The sequence below is a fragment of the Etheostoma cragini genome, chromosome 11, assembly GCF_013103735.1.
Source record: "Etheostoma cragini isolate CJK2018 chromosome 11, CSU_Ecrag_1.0, whole genome shotgun sequence".
NCBI classification, from domain to species: Eukaryota; Metazoa; Chordata; class Actinopteri; order Perciformes; family Percidae; genus Etheostoma; species Etheostoma cragini.
The window spans coordinates 6,659,928-6,675,745 of NC_048417.1; the positions used below are offsets into that span (position 1 = coordinate 6,659,928).

Here is a 15,818-nt window from a genome sequence, read left to right on the forward strand (position 1 = left end):
TGAGCGAGAAGTGGTGAGGTTTCCCACACAGGGAGCCCCGAAGTTAATTTCCTTTGGCATCGTAAACCCCCTCCAGGGAAACAAAAGCCCTTAAACGGAGCAGCAGGAAAGGAAAGACAACCTCCCCTCACCCTGCATGTGAATCCTCGCCCACTAACAATCCATATGGTATTACATTTGTCACCACTGAGCTGATGGGATCATCTGCAGAGCTGTGACAGAGCAGCCCCCCACGCAGCTCTCTACGCTAAACTGGCCGCCGCCATTTTGTTAATGCACTGGAAACATCACTACACAGCTTTTCTAATAATCTGGCATCTCGACACTAATGGTGAGCTCTGGGAGGAAAATTGATTTGCAGCAGTATCTGCAAATATCAAAGCCTCTGAAATAGCTTGACATTCACAACAGGTGGCATTGTGCCATCTTCCACTGTGTCAACATCCAAGAAAGAGTTGAGACACTGCTGCATTTGCTATTAAATCAATTCGCTGTAATTTCCACAAAAGACTGAATTAAACCAAAATTAGTGCTCTGAGTAACTTTACACATTTCCCGGAAAATGATACAAAGGGTGCTTTGAGTTATGAGGTTCAAGTTCTCTCAAAGTTGCCATTTTTCAGACTTGTATGGTTTGTAAATGATATTCTTTGAAGAAGTTTAGTGTTATTCTTTATAACGGCCATTTGAGGAGAAATATTTAGTGACACTAAAGTGCAGCACATTGTGTTCTCATTATCGACACAGAATTACATCATAGCTTTAAATCAAGTCTAATTGGAGTTGTTGATAAAAAAAAATAAAAAAATGAGACATTGAGTTAAAATGTGTTTAGCTGTTGTCTTTAAACTGCGTTTATCAATTTCTGGCCACTAGGCGGCAAAATAACATCAAACCAAGCAGACAGCCAGCATGTCATTGGGCTTTTAAGATTGTTATTGCTAACATGTGTGCAAAAGGTTACATCCTTCAAACATTAGGTAACGCAACTTTAGTGTCCATTTGGAGTTGTGTTTCTTCCCGCCAAATTAATTCAAGCTCAATATGCATTACTCTTTTCTGGTCCAATTTCCACCAACTCGTGAGAATAGTAACTCGGCCTTTAGGTTAAGCTACCCACACATGATATGTGGAAAAACCATTTTGCTTCGGCCGTTCTGTTATTTCCTATGTGGAGAGCGATGGCGCCCAACTACTGCGCTACCCCTGGCATCGCGCACCGCACGGATTTGCTGCTTGCACTCAAAGTTCAAATTTTTTTTATTGAATTATTATTTTAACTTTGACCTTTCGAAAGCACAACCAATGAGATAACAGCATGTTGGGAAAAAGCTTCCTTGCCAACATTGATAATGAATACTTGCGCTGAGCCTTGCTCTCTGCGCATTGCTCTACCTAGAGCAAATTGCCAATCATGTGTAGGCGGCTTCAGACACTAGTCATTCAGTGACTTTACAGAGGGTTTATCAGAGCGTTTGTGTTGGTGACACTTTACAGTAGGGGTTGCAGGGCTGCTGCACAAATTACTGTTGTTTTACAGTTTTGTAATTTTTAATATAACTTATTTTAACATTTAGCTAAGTATTTTCTTAGCTTTAATTGTAAGTTTGAACATAAGGAGCCAATCAAAGTTAATAATCAAAAGCTAATACAGTTTTCTTCCACCTAATATTTCCTCTTTCCTGTTTCTAACTATAGAGAAAAGCTCAAATAAGGGACTCACTTTAGCTTTCTTCCCACTTGCTGATTATACATGAGGACGGCAGTAAATCCAACAAATTGTGGTCTAACTTGTTGCATTACAGTTAAATATTTCACCTATGAAATCCACATTACACATTTAGAGCAGCCAAGAACCAATAAGAGACTTACTTTAGCTCACCACCTCTGTTACTGAATGGCTTCAGGCAAGGCAGTAAATCAGGCAGATTGTGGTCAGACTTTAACTTTAGCTCAGTAGTGTGGCTGCTGGAGCGTACTACAAATCAAATTCAATCCTTAAGTACCGTATACGAAACTGTTTCATTATAAAATGCTATACAGAGCCATGGAGGAAATTAATATTATATAATAAAACACGGGCACAGGTTCAAATCCCAGACTTCTAATGTCTCTCCACGCTAATCCTCAAACCTAATAATATTCAGTCAGGGTGGACCGTCTTCAAAAAGAAAGTGTGGGAGGGCAGAATGTAGCAGAGCAGAGTGTCATGTATTGCAGAAAATCAGTCTACTGGCTCCGTGACTCATGAAAGCATGAAGTCCGTGAAGTACCGTGTCAACTTTCCTTTCAAGCAAACGCATCAAAAACATTTCAATCCAAAAAACTGCCTTGCAGCAACAGTGCATTTTTTCTGTAAGCACCGTGGAGGACAAAAATAGAGCTAATATGTCGCAGATTTGTGAGCTGCATAAAACCCCACAATCAGCATTAAACATGAAATATATAACTACATTAACTTCTTTGAAAATATTCTTTTGTCTCACTGTATTTTTTCTTTGGATCATGTGGGCAATATCAGAATTAAGAGTGCATGAACAAGCAACACAAGCAGAGGAAGGTAAGTATAAAATATGATGAAGACTTTGAATTGTTCATTTGTTGCTGTTTATGTGTTAATATGTGGATCCACAATGTTGAACTATGCCTCACACAATTGTTTACGATGCAATACAAAAGTGTGACTAAATACTTTACAATGTGAAAAAACATTAATCCATCACTTTTGTTCTACTGTCATTATAAGACTCCTATTTCATATTAACATGGAGGTCTTTATAGAATGCTTTAAATGTCTAAATGCGGTCTTTAGACGTAAAGACTAGTCTCGTGTTGACAGACCTTCCTCCACAGCGCTGCGGAGGAGGGTCTGCCGAGTCGATACAGCATTCTGAGACGAGAGAATTACGTGCTACGGTTTATTGTCATTTCTTTAAACCAAACACAATCGTCTTGGGTGGTGCAAAGCACAGAATGGAGCCCCTGGGCTGCTTCAAAATAGCCTCGGGAAGGCATTTGTATGGGTGGAACATGTGAACGTTTAAAAGTTGTTTTAGTCGTGCAACAGAAAACTCAGATTGGACAGATAGTCTAGCTAACTGTCTGGATTTACCCTGTAGAGATTTGAGGAGCAGTTAATCATAGTCCTCAGAAATCAACAGGAGCTTAAAATGCCAACGCAAAGGAAGCGAAAGGTGACAGAAATCCAGCAGAAATAAAAGTCATTCGGCGGAACTTCCAACGGCACCTTAACAATCCTGGAAGTGGAACGTCGTGGACATAGACTATAGACACAAAGATGCCCAAACAAAATGTTTACAGCGTTTAAAGCGTAAAAGCATTCAGCAGCGATGTGGGGCAGATAAAGAGAAGAGGTCCCTTACGTGTCCCTGGTCGTCCAGCTCGTTGTTGGTGAGTTTGAGCTTGTCGAAACTAACCACCTGCCTCATCCAGGTGTCTCCTGAGGCCAGAGAGTCTGGGTGGATGTAGGCCCGTGGAGGCACTGGGGAGTCAGCATTTCCTGCCACCATCCACTTGGAGCTGTGGTACACATACCTGGAAGACAAGACGGGGAAACAGGCTTCAGCACCAACACACCGGCTGCAACAAGAATCCAGCAACTGAAGAGAAATAACTCAATTTATTTGATTCTCAGCAGAAGAAAAGTAGATGTTCAGTATCTGTGACCTGCACGAAAAAACATTTAAACCTTTGAATAGATTAAAATATAAACATGAATGAATTCATTAATTGTGCTTTATGTTTTGGCATCTCTTCTTTTCAGATACAGAAAGTGAAGATCAAAAATCTGGTCACACATAACAAATGAAAAGCCTCACAGATTTCCTTTCGTTTTTGTTTTGCATAGTAAACATGTTGTTTGCAGTTTTACTATATAATATAGGATAGGTACAACATAAATGAATGATTTGGAAGAATGGGATTATTTCATGCTAGTACAAAACAAATGTGTAAAATAAAACTTGTAAGGACAGAAATTCCGTGTAATGAGGTTGGTTGGGGTGGTGAATGGGTCAAACACAGGACTTTTACCCAGGAGACCGGGGTTTGTCTCCTTTGTGGCACCTTTCCCAAACAGTTCTGCTCTTCCCGCGTGTCACAGAAGTGTAAGCCCACCCACAACCTTTTCCTAAACCCAACCATCCCGTTCCCGCATGTCACGGAAACGTAAGCCCACCCACGACCTTTTCCTTAACATAACAGCGTCAAAAGCGACCAAGCGTGTTTAGATAAGATGCTAAAGGAGACTTATAGCATCAATAACAACAACAAAGGTACTTGATCAAGCGTCCGTATTTTACAAGATGGGAGTGAGAATGAGTTGAAATAACACAGGTATTTCACAAATTGCGGAACGGTCTGTGAGAGCCGTGTGGAGGCAATCCCAGCCTGCTGTTTGTTTCAGTATTTCGAGTACAGCGCCTCTAATGTTAGGGTGAACAATGTTTACTGTACAATGGTGCTTTTGCTTAATTTCATCCTAGACGTTCATTCTTTTGCAGAAAGATCGACCAAACTGTCTTTTTGCATTCCGATTGTGTTGGTGAAAAACAACGACATGCTGTATCACTCTGATTTCTTATGCCAGCCCTGTTCTTATTCCATAGAAGGTTACTATAAAGGCTGTTCCGCTGAGAAAACTAACTCAAAACACTCAGCCGCGTTGCCACAACAGCCAGCTTTAAGATCTCATCTGGTGTATCTTCACTGTGCTTGAAATTTCTAAGAGCAACATAAAATACTTCTATGCAGTCACACACACACAGCTGCATAGTTTCAATTAAGAAAAGCCATAATATTTGATGATATTGTGTGTGAGTTTGGGGCGTCCCGCTCATTAAACAGCAGGGAGAGAGAAGAAAGGAAGGGAGAGAATGAGCGAGAGAAAGAGAAAGAGAGAAAGAGAGAGAGAGAGAGAGAGAGAGAGAGAGAGAGAAAGAGAAAGAGAAAGAGAAAGAGAAAGAGAAAGAGAAAGAGAAAGAGAAAGAGAAAGAGAAAGAGAAAGAGAGCAATAGACCTTTACTCTCAAGTCCACAAACCACCAGTCAACACTGAAAGCACTGTTTAAAAACTAGAACATAGGAAAAGACAACATGAAAAGGGAAAGAAAGGATGGAAGGAGGGAATAAAATGTAAGAAAGGATAAAATAAAGAAGAAAAGAAAGAAATGCATGAAGAGAAGATGTGCAGCAAGACAAAGGAAGTCAGACAGAGTGATCAAGAGGTATAAAGAAAGTAAATAAAAAGAAAATAAGTGAGATAAAGTCAATGGAAATATTCTTAAAAGAAAGGTAGGGTGAGGTGGGAGAGAGAGATACACATAACAGGAGAGTGAGGTTGAGATTAAGTGGAGGAGAGCGAGTGTGAAGCACAGCTGTTTGCCTTTAGTTCTGGCCCCGCGCTGCGTTGAAAGTGTTTTATCTGCAGCGTGTCTGCCAATGTCATCACTCACTGCTGAAACATGGACAAAACTCCTATTCGGTCCTTTTGTCATGGCCTCAAACAAACACACACACACACACACACACACACACACACACACACAAAAAGTGCATTCAAACAAAAACAAAACATCTCAGCCTTTGCCCCACAAAACACACAGCTCACACATACACAGGCTATTTTAAAAGCCTCTGGGGCGTTTCCAGGGATGTTGTCATAAGCACCCTCTTACCGCCAAATTGGAGGTATATTTAGTTATACTGTATGTGACTGATTAGCTTCATATGTTCCTACCTTACATTTATTATCAAATATACCTGATTACACTGATTAGACCTGATAAGAAATTGTCCATTAGAGGTGTTCAAGTCCGCCCGACTCCCAAAATCCATCAAATAATCATGTCTCATGTTCATACTTTCTACTCATTTGTCTGGTCAATAATAATGATAATAATAATAACAATAATAATAACAATCCATTGGAGCGCTTTTCAAAGTCCTAAAATACGCTTTACACAGGATAAAACTCCAAATGATCAGTAAATATTTAAATAAAGACAATAAGCGTAAGAGGGCCATTTTTGGAATGCTGGCAGTATGGGGGTATTTTTGATGTGGTTAGGGAGTGGGTTCCACTGAGAGGGGAGGGGCGACCAAGAAAACGCCTCTGTCTGTTACACGGAGCTTGGTCCTGAAGATCTGCATCAGCCACCCAAAGGTGATTTGAATGGCCAAACCTTAGATTTAGTTGGACAGAACACAAAAACACATGATCCTCCAGAAAAATGAGATACACATGCTCCATTAGTAGACACTCAACTGTTTATTATTATAATTTTTGCATCTATAAAAAGGCAACACATTGCATTGTGGGATTTGATGCTTTCATCCATCCACCTTCACCTAATTTCACCATTGACAACTTTATTCATATTAGTGTACTCTCTGTGTGCTTTGTAGCCACAGAAACAATAAAATAACTCTCTTGGAGAAGTAATATACTCCTAAAGAGGTTTTGAATGTTGGACTAGTTAAAACCCAATCAATTTTAATCTGTTTTTTTTTTTAAGCGGTTTGGACTTTGTACACCAGACACAAACTGTAGGCTGCATCTGCAAAGGATCTTTGTTAACAACCTAATGTAAATGCTCTCTACAACCACACAACCACAGTAGTTTTCCCGTTGCCTGTCCTGTTTGTTATAAGTAGTCAACACAGGAAACCAGTTTTCACCAGATTTCCATGATTGAGCAAGAAGTCTTCAGATGTCTTATTGTTTTGTTATTTGTGCAAATAAAGAATAAAACTAAACAACTCAACAGCCCTTTTTGGTATACATACTGTATCTGCTGTCTCAACTAAGCCCCATATTGACATGTTTTTTCTGCATTTCCCACAAGTTATGGTGTGGCTGTTACTGAGACATAACTTTACGTAGCTCTGTTTGTTCTTCTGTTTGTCCAGTAAGACATAGAAGCTGCTGTTAGTCATACTGAGATTATTTCAAAGCGACCTGGAAATACGAAACACACACTTCCTGTGTGTGAGGAGAGAGTGTCCATGCAGCGAGTGTTAAGTTATAGGAACAGGTTAGCTCAGCTAATATATCTCAATATCAAAGCGTACTCTCAAGGGGGTTTAAAATCTATGTTTAGGATAAGTAAAAACTCCGCCCATAAAGTCCTGTTACTAACAAGATATTTACCTTAAAACATTAAAATGTAAATTAGGCATTTATTAACATCAAAATGTCTTTTCTTTCTGTTAAATGGTGACGTACAAGGCAATAAACTACAAAAACAAAAAAGAACACTTAAACAACCTACTTGTTTTACTATATCTAATACCAAGCACACACCTCTACATCTGACTTTTGACCTCCACACACACACACACACACACACACACACACACACACACACACACACACACACACACACACACACACACACACACACACACATACACACACACACACAAACACACGCACACACACACACAAGGCAAGGGTGCCAGGCATTTCTGTAATTTCCTGTTTGGAGTACTGTTTAGGGTTTCGCTCAGCGTAGCAGGGAAAGTGTTAAAGAAGGAGGAAACTTTAGCCCCAAACAGGACTGGAAATCTGATTAGTCCCCCTGCTTTCATCTTTCATAAATCTGCCATCTGGTATCGGCACGATCAATAAAGACTGGACTTTATGTGACACCCTTACTGGACAGATGGGGGAAGGAGGGGGTCCTTTCCCTTCTCAGCCAACACCAAACCCCACAGCTGACAAAAGCAAACTGCAATGCACACACTCTGAGTCCCTCCTTCTTTCGCTCACATACACACTGTTACACCGACCGGGATAAACACACCGAAACACACCAATCAAGAGTAAAAACTGGTTGTCAATATGTGTGTGAGTGTGTGAGTGTGTGTGTGCATTCTTAGCTCATCACAGGTATACTGTCACATGGACAGGCATGCACTTAAAAAAAAAACATACACACAAACACACACACGTCAAACCCAGGCTGTATATTGGGATAGTGTGCTGAAAGAGTAAATATTGCTATTGAATTACCATTCAGGGTTGACTGGTGTGTAGGTTCTGAGTTTTTAAATGAAGACTAACATCTTTATGTAAGCATGTGAGCGTGTCTGTATGTGTATGTGTGATGGTGTGTTTGTGTGTGTGTGCATGTGTGTGTCTGTTCCTGGATTCTTTTACTTACCAAATGTTTTCACAAAGATCAATTTTGCCAGTTCTTGCTTCTACATGAAACCAAATTCAGACTGTGATTAGTGGTTGGAAAATTAAGGTTAAAATAAAGTTAGGATGAAATTGATTTAAGGTGGCAATTGTCTTCACAAGTATAGTATAGTATTATTGGCCATGGGTGTGTGTGTTTCCAAGCTCTTTATCCCTTAAAAAATATATTGTTATTGTCCTTGCGTACCTTTGTGTATATTTAATCTTCTAGTTCCACATTAACAAAGACAAAAAGAAAAAAAAGTCCTATTTATCTAAGTTTCCTGGACGAAGGTTGGAATTAGGATGAGGTTTATGCCAGGGCAAATTTACCAATTTGGGTTGCATGCAAAATCTACTTAGCGTTTGGGGCTCAAACCCCGTGTTTTTGTGTGTTTTTTAAATTTATGTTGTGTTTTTAATTATGTGTGCTTACCCAGGTGCATGTTAGTTCTTCTTTTTTGTATGAGGACCAAAATACTCATAAGTGACAACATTTTTCCAGTTCTCATATCTATACAAGGTCTTTTTCACTGATTAGATTATGGGTAGGATTAGGTTTAAGGTTTAGGGTTAGGGTTACAGAAAAGATGATTTAGGGATAAAAAAAATGGCGTTTAACATTAGATTTGGGCTAGGGTTAAGGTAAAGGTTAGTGTGTGTGTGTGTGTGTGTGTGTGTGTGTGTGTGTGTGTGTGTGCGTGTGTGGGCGTATGCATGCATGCTTGCGTGTGTGTGTTAAACAGCACTGAGACGTGCTCTGACACACAGTTGAAAGAAAGAATGTTTGAGGAGCCAGATTCAGCAGCTTGAGAGCTTGGAGTGACCCAAAGACTGTCCACATTAAAGCGTTGTAATATATGGAGATTTAATGAGCTTGGTACAGATGAGACGTTCCTAAAGAGAGGCAGGGAGCCCAAGTCAAGCAACTAGATTCCAATAAAGACCATATTTCCAGACCCTCAAACTCCCCAGGCCTGTGAGACACACCAGTGACAGATCCCAGCTCAGTTTGCAAAGGACTGTGGTAAATTCCCCAGCCAGGAAGAAAATCCTATTTAATTTTACAAGATCCTCTTGCCTCTAAAAGTCCTGCATGATGTCTTGGTTTGCTGGTGGGAGAGCGGGAGAGGCGGTAGGGCAGAACGTCTGCTACGCTCTGGTGGAAAACTTTTCATTAATAAACAACGATACATAAAATGTAGGCTCAAACCCAAATACACACATGGCAGAAGTCCCTTTATTTATGTTCATTGTTTGTTTTTATGCAGACAAACTAGTTTTCTTTCTTCAGAAATAAATCTGACTTGACATGAGGGAGAAGAGCCCTTTCTCTGTTTCCATCTGAGATGACAGGGTTTTGTTTTGCAAAGACAGAGGGTGTATCTGTGGCATGCTCAGCCATTAATCAAATATTCACAGTCACATAGCATGCATGAAAACAAAACTAACTCCCTGTAAACATGTTTTATGTCATTGGACTTTCTGTTTTAAAATATGCTCACCAGCTGCAAAGAAAGGCCTTTAAAACACTGCTGGTACATTTGATACACTACTGAGAACACACACGATTCACCTGAACCTGATAAACAACTTTGTTTAAAGGTCTCATGACATGGTGCTTTTTCAATGCTTTTATAGACCTTAGTGGTCCCTTAATACCATATCTGAAGTCTCTTTTCTGAAATTCAGCCATGGTGCAGAAGTACAGCCACTAGAGCCAGTCCCACAATGAGCCTTCCTTTTTTTTGGGGGGGGGGGGGCCTTGACCAACTGCCACTTTGCTCAGAGCACTGAGAACACTGAGAAATAGAGAGAGAGAGAGTTGTGCAGAGCTGACAGTCTTAATTAGCTTTGTAGCAATTAATTTGGCAATGGCTTGAATGTAACGGACGTCAGCCTTGTCCTTTCAGGTTAATACTTCCCAGCTTTTCTAAATGAGTTTAATCTGTCTGATTCACTGTTCCATGGTAGTCTAAATGCTGTTTCGCAACCATATATTTCAAATATCAGCACAAAAAACTCCTGGCAGCTTTAATACAAAAATAGCAGCATCAGCTTTTAGAAGCTCTTTACTGCTCAAACTCTGTTTTAAATGCAATGAGGCAGCCCTGGGTTATTTGCCACATTATCACTTCGTCCCACAGGAACAGCCTGTATCTGCATCAGCATTTATAAAACCGAAATGCAACTGCTGGACTCGCAGGTAAACCTTTAACCCATTTCTCTCATAATCATCTTCATCATCTCACTTCTTCATTTCTGTCAATAGTCAATAATAAATAACTTTAAAAACCATATTGAACCATAAAGGTAACCATATACGGCCATAGTCAACCATAACAGCAGCAGGTATACGTGCACCATCGCAAATCCTTTTTCCATCTCAACATCTTTTTTTCCCATTTCCGTCATTAGACTGAATGTTGAGAGTTATCCTATTTGCAGCCTCTGGCTCTGCTGCTCTGCCAGTGGGATGATGAATACATTTCAATCTCCTCTCTCTGGCTCTGACTTCTGGGACTTCTATGGTGCGCCAGGATATCAGTCTTATTACATATCCAGAGAGATCCATCATACACAAGCCCTACTCCAGCACATGCACACTTCAATCACTCTTGATTCACTTCACTGATGCAAATGATGGGGAGTAACTACTTTCCCTGTGTTGCCAAGAAGAAGAAGAAGAAGAAGAAGAAAAAGAAGAACAAGAAGACGATAGATACAACTCTCGTAGCAGTTATTAAAAATCTGAAATATTATGCTGTTTTGTTCAGTCCAAATTCTGTTACGTATGACTCTCTAACATGAGAAATGGCATGAACAATGAGAAAAATCCAACAAGGTCATAATGTTTATGCTCGGATTGACATTTGAGAATCCTCCAGGAAAAAATAAAACTGTTTTTTGCTCCAGCTGTAGCAGCGGCAGAAGTGGGGAATCGTTCATGCATTTGCAGATACAACGGTGCGTGTGCATATTATGTACAGCTGTGCATTTGTTAAACTTTCCGGGGACTCAAGTAGCCAAATGCTTTTCAAAGCAGCGTATGTACATTTCTTTTATGTCTACTACGAAGAAATGCCATTACTCAGCGTTTTTTCAGCAATTTAATTCTTGTCCCGGCTAAGAAGCATCTGAAACAGCATTAAGACCATCATGGAACATTAAAGTCTCCAATGGCACCCAAAAGAATCAACTCATTTTGGTTTAGCAGGTGTTTGGTAGAGAAACTCTGAGATAGATTTCTGCGATTGAAAGGGCCGTAAAATGGTGAGGAACATAAATACAATGTGCAAAGATAATAATGTCTCTCTGTTCTGGACGACAACAACTAGCTGATGTCTGGTATGTCAGCACAGGCATTCACTTCCATTTATGTTTTTGTGTGAAAGGAAGGTTTTTGTGACAGAAGTCCCGCACACTGTCCATTACGCCATGCAAACCCTTTATTTCACAACGCTGCGGTGACACAGACCTCCCTCAGGTGAATTTAGTAAAGCAAGGCTTGATGGACTGTGTGCGGGACTTCTTTAACAAACATTGCTGGTAACCTTTGCATTTTCCGACAATACCAGCCCCTGAAAAGAGGTGTACGAAAGCGCTTTTGAATGGAATTGTGTAAGGAAGGTACCTGTATCTCTTGTTGTCCACCGGCACAATGTCCATGGCGATGTAATACTGCTGATGAGGGTCCAGACCGGCTATCTTCACTCGCATGGCTGGAAACATCCTCCTGAAGAAGTAAAAGCAACATGAAGTGATCAATGTGATGATGTTTCTGTCTCATTCCTTCTGTTGTGTTCAGAATGAAAATAGATGAAAATGTATAAGAAAGTCACTCTGAAACAAACCAATGTGCCAAAAAATAACTGAAACCCCGGCCAGTGATATCAGCAGCTGCTGTTAGCAGCCTGAAGAAACTCTAACATATAGTAACGGTGTTTAGTGATTCATTTAGGATAATTAAAAAAAATATGAACAGACAAAATCAGGTCATATTAAAAGTCTGATTTCATGTCTGTTTTCTGCAGCTGTGGTTGAGGAGGAACCTGAGGTGGACATCTTCCTAAATTCAGCTGTGTCTCCTTGTCCAGAAAAAGAGTTCTAATAAAAACAAAGAAATGCTGAGAAATATTGAGAGGTTTATGGGCCAAAACATAGTATTGATCTGAGAGAGTGAAAAAGGTATGTAGTACTTATTTTAGGTCAAAACAAGTACACAGCAAAGATGTATGCCATAGAAACATCTCAATTAATTCAACATTGCAAAAATTTGCTACCAATTAAAAATACCTTCATACTGTGGGCTTTTTTAAATCAGGTCCCCCAAATAAAAAGGCACTAATCTCTCGTCGCCCCCCCCCCCCCACATAAACAAGTGTTACAACTCGATGAAAAAAAAAGCAGAAGCACTATCGAATACAAATAAATGCTGCTACACACGTTCCGTCACTCTGAGCGCTTCTGATCATTATTAAGATTTATTAATTATCATAAATGTTATGTCAATGCAATAAAGATTTAATGTGAGCATGCAAGCTACTCAATGCACTGTTACATAATCATGCTGGATTAACTGGTCAATGACAAAATTGGTCTGTTTTCATTACCAAATACACTGGAATATAGGATATACTGTGTACAGTATATCAAGTCATTGGAAATCAATGCTCTGTGATTATGTGAACAGTAATGTTGTTGCAGCTCTGAATAAAAATCATGCAGACAGGCAGGTGATAAAGCAGTTATCTATGTAAAGGGAAAAAAATATAAAAATGTACAACATTTTGGGAATTCTTATTTTTAGGAGCATTTTAACGATTCCTTGATTTGTTTTGCAGATGTTTTTTGTGCTGAGTGGTCCTGATTGGCTGCTTTACCTAAACACGTACTGCAAATCCATCCAATCACTTTGTAGCTTCTAGAGCAGAAAGTCTCCCCTGCAGCTTGTTTGTCAATCACAGTTCAGTATTTATTTAGCCTAATAAAATCAAATTTATTTCCAAAGCATCCAGAACATCTCCATCTGATTTCCTATTTTGCTTGGATATGAAAAAATATATAATGTTTATTTGAGTGAAAAAGCAGCCCCTGATTGTCCAGGATTTTCATTATTTTGCTGAAGAGAAATGTAATAATATTAATAATAATAATGATAATAATAATGTGTACTGTATTGTTTTGCATGGATATATACAAACACACATATTGATGTGTTTATTTGAGTGTAATATCTTTTCAGCCTCGCCGCTCCAGATTCTCCATGATTCTCAATATTTTAGTGAAGAGAAAAATATAATAATAATATAAATCCTACAAGAGGAAATCACAAGTTACACTCTGTTGTTATTACACACACACATGCTCAGTACCTCTACATGCACTAATGGAGATGTCAGAATGAAGGGTCTGCCCATGGAAAGGCACCCCGAGCAGTTGGGGGTTTCGGTGCCTTGCTCAGGAGCACCCTGGCAGCTATTAGTCCACCATCATACTTTGGTCTGTATGAGGACTTGAACCAGCGACCCTCTGGTTCCCAACCCAACTGCCTACGGACTACGGACAGATACCCCTGATGATGATGTTCCATATTGTCACGGTGACCTCTGACCTTTGCATTATAGGAACGTAGGTTGTAGTATTTATTTAATCATAATATCAATTTAAAATAGACAAACTGAAATGTTATTTACATATAAATAGATGTATTTTTTTCTTTCCCTAAAAATTATTTTTTTCCAACCAGCTCCTCCCATTAGCTGCAGCTTAAGACTCATGCAAAAAAAAAAAAAAAAAAAAAACAGGGGAAATTATAGTCTGAATAAAGGAAAAGGGCACCTTTATTAACAGTCTGTATGTGGAGAGGGAGACATTTCAACTTAATACCTCGTTTTGCACTTCAAACGCTGCATTTTTCCGAATTCATTTAAAGGTCGTAAATCCGGGCCTGCCCTGCCTATTAGAAAAGAGGGCTGTTCTCTCGCTTCCCTTCTCTTCTGGATTTATGACTTTATTATGAGCAGGCCGTGAATTACACACGGCGAGGGTCGGGTCCGCCTTTTCTCTGCTTCGGCGCGAAATGATTGCTGCTCTGTTTATGAGCTGGTTACCAATTTTTACCCAATTCATAAAAACAGCCGAGTGTAGTCTGTCACGAGCAGAGGAGAGGAGAGCAACATCAGGGTTCATTTCAATCTGAAGACAGAACTGAGAAGAGCGCAGAAAAAAATTAAATAAAACTTTGGTTTCAAAATAACAGGTGGACTAAGATATAGATCAACCCCGGGTATTTTATACATAACGAACAAATAGCCAGAAAATCTCATGTAAAACCGAAAATAGAAATAGGCCTACTCTAATAAAGTATTTGTTTAATTAAGTCTCATCCATTTGGCCGAGTTGTTTCGGTCTTGGATAAATAAGTGGGTCTACGTCGATAACTGAATCATTTGAGAGGGGAAATAAGCAAAAATACGTTTTATAAAGTGCCTACAAGGCCTTCTCCACGTCCTTCAAACACGGATGAGATCATCGTTTGTCATGAAAAGTCCCAACACTGCTATAATCAAAACAAAATAAATATTTGTGATTAAAAATGTAAAGCATTATCTCACTTCAACGAGTATATTCTCTAAGAACCAAAAACGTAAAAGTCTCAACTAAAGAATGAAAACCTTGTCAAGGGAGGATATTGCCGATTGATATGAACAGAGGGGGAAATGTTAGTGGAAATGTGCTGCGCTCCGGACACGTGGGAGCGGAGCAGACTGCGGGTAAAGGTCCTTCCTGCAGGATCCGCAGGTCAACTTCTGCGCTTGCTCCGGGTTTGCACTGCTGGCCGAGAGCGCGAGAAAAACACGGAACATGTTGCAGGGAGATTAATTAGAACCAGCTCTCCTTATTCACCGACATCAGGAATAACCTGCTGCGTCACGAAGGCCTGAACACAACAGAGCGGCCTGCATGTGCAACACATTAACACCCTCCAAACAGAGCTCAGAGGAGAGAGGGAGAGAGAGAGAGAGAGAGAGAGAGAGAGTAAGAGAGAGAGAGAGTGAGAGAGAGAGAGAGAGAGAGTGTGCGTGTGTGTGTGTGTGTGTGCGCGCGCTGAACTGCTTCTTTAAAATTGACGTATTTTTGTGGGTCGATTTTAGGTTTACGCAAGTGATTTTTTTTTCATTTTTATTTGCAACGGCGACCTGGCCAAGAAAAGCTTAAGCGTACAGTTTCACATTCAATACATTACAAGAACACAGAATACAATAGGCTACATAATTACAGTACAGATTGGGTAGGCATTATAAAGCTGGCGCAAAATTAGGTGTAAGTATGTCGATGGATATAAGTTATATGGTAATACAATATACGTGAATAGAAAGTCTATTCTGAGACTATTCTGCTGAGATGTAGACTAATAAAAGTGAAAGTACAATAAATGCAAATTATTGCCTAGTTAGTAACGAAGATCCGTGATCCGTGATAACGCAATGTAGGCAGTTAGTGCAAGTCGTGGTCTAGTTAGTGATGTAGATTAGGGATAACACTGATAAAACTATGTGACCGTGAGTTGTCATAATCTTATTCATAATCTCAAAAAGCAGTCTTTAAAAAAA

General features: G+C 39.7%; 1 protein-coding gene and 1 long non-coding RNA gene across 2 annotated transcripts in view; both read right to left on the bottom strand.

Annotated features, from left to right (window-relative positions):
- tbx15 (T-box transcription factor 15) overlaps positions 1-15,818 on the bottom strand; it is a 36,398-nt gene that overhangs the window by 13,378 nt on the left and 7,202 nt on the right. The window contains exons 4-5 of the mRNA XM_034886019.1: positions 11,837-11,938; positions 3,384-3,555 (exon numbers count right to left, since the gene is read on the bottom strand). Of these exons, the coding sequence (XP_034741910.1) occupies positions 3,384-3,555; positions 11,837-11,938 (274 nt within the window). The remainder of the gene's footprint in view (positions 1-3,383; positions 3,556-11,836; positions 11,939-15,818) is intronic.
- On the bottom strand, positions 4,351-10,014 carry LOC117953023. The gene is made up of 3 exons (XR_004658554.1): positions 10,004-10,014; positions 9,651-9,653; positions 4,351-4,445 (listed from the first exon to the last, which is right to left on the bottom strand). It is a non-coding gene; the product is annotated as an uncharacterized LOC117953023 (long non-coding RNA).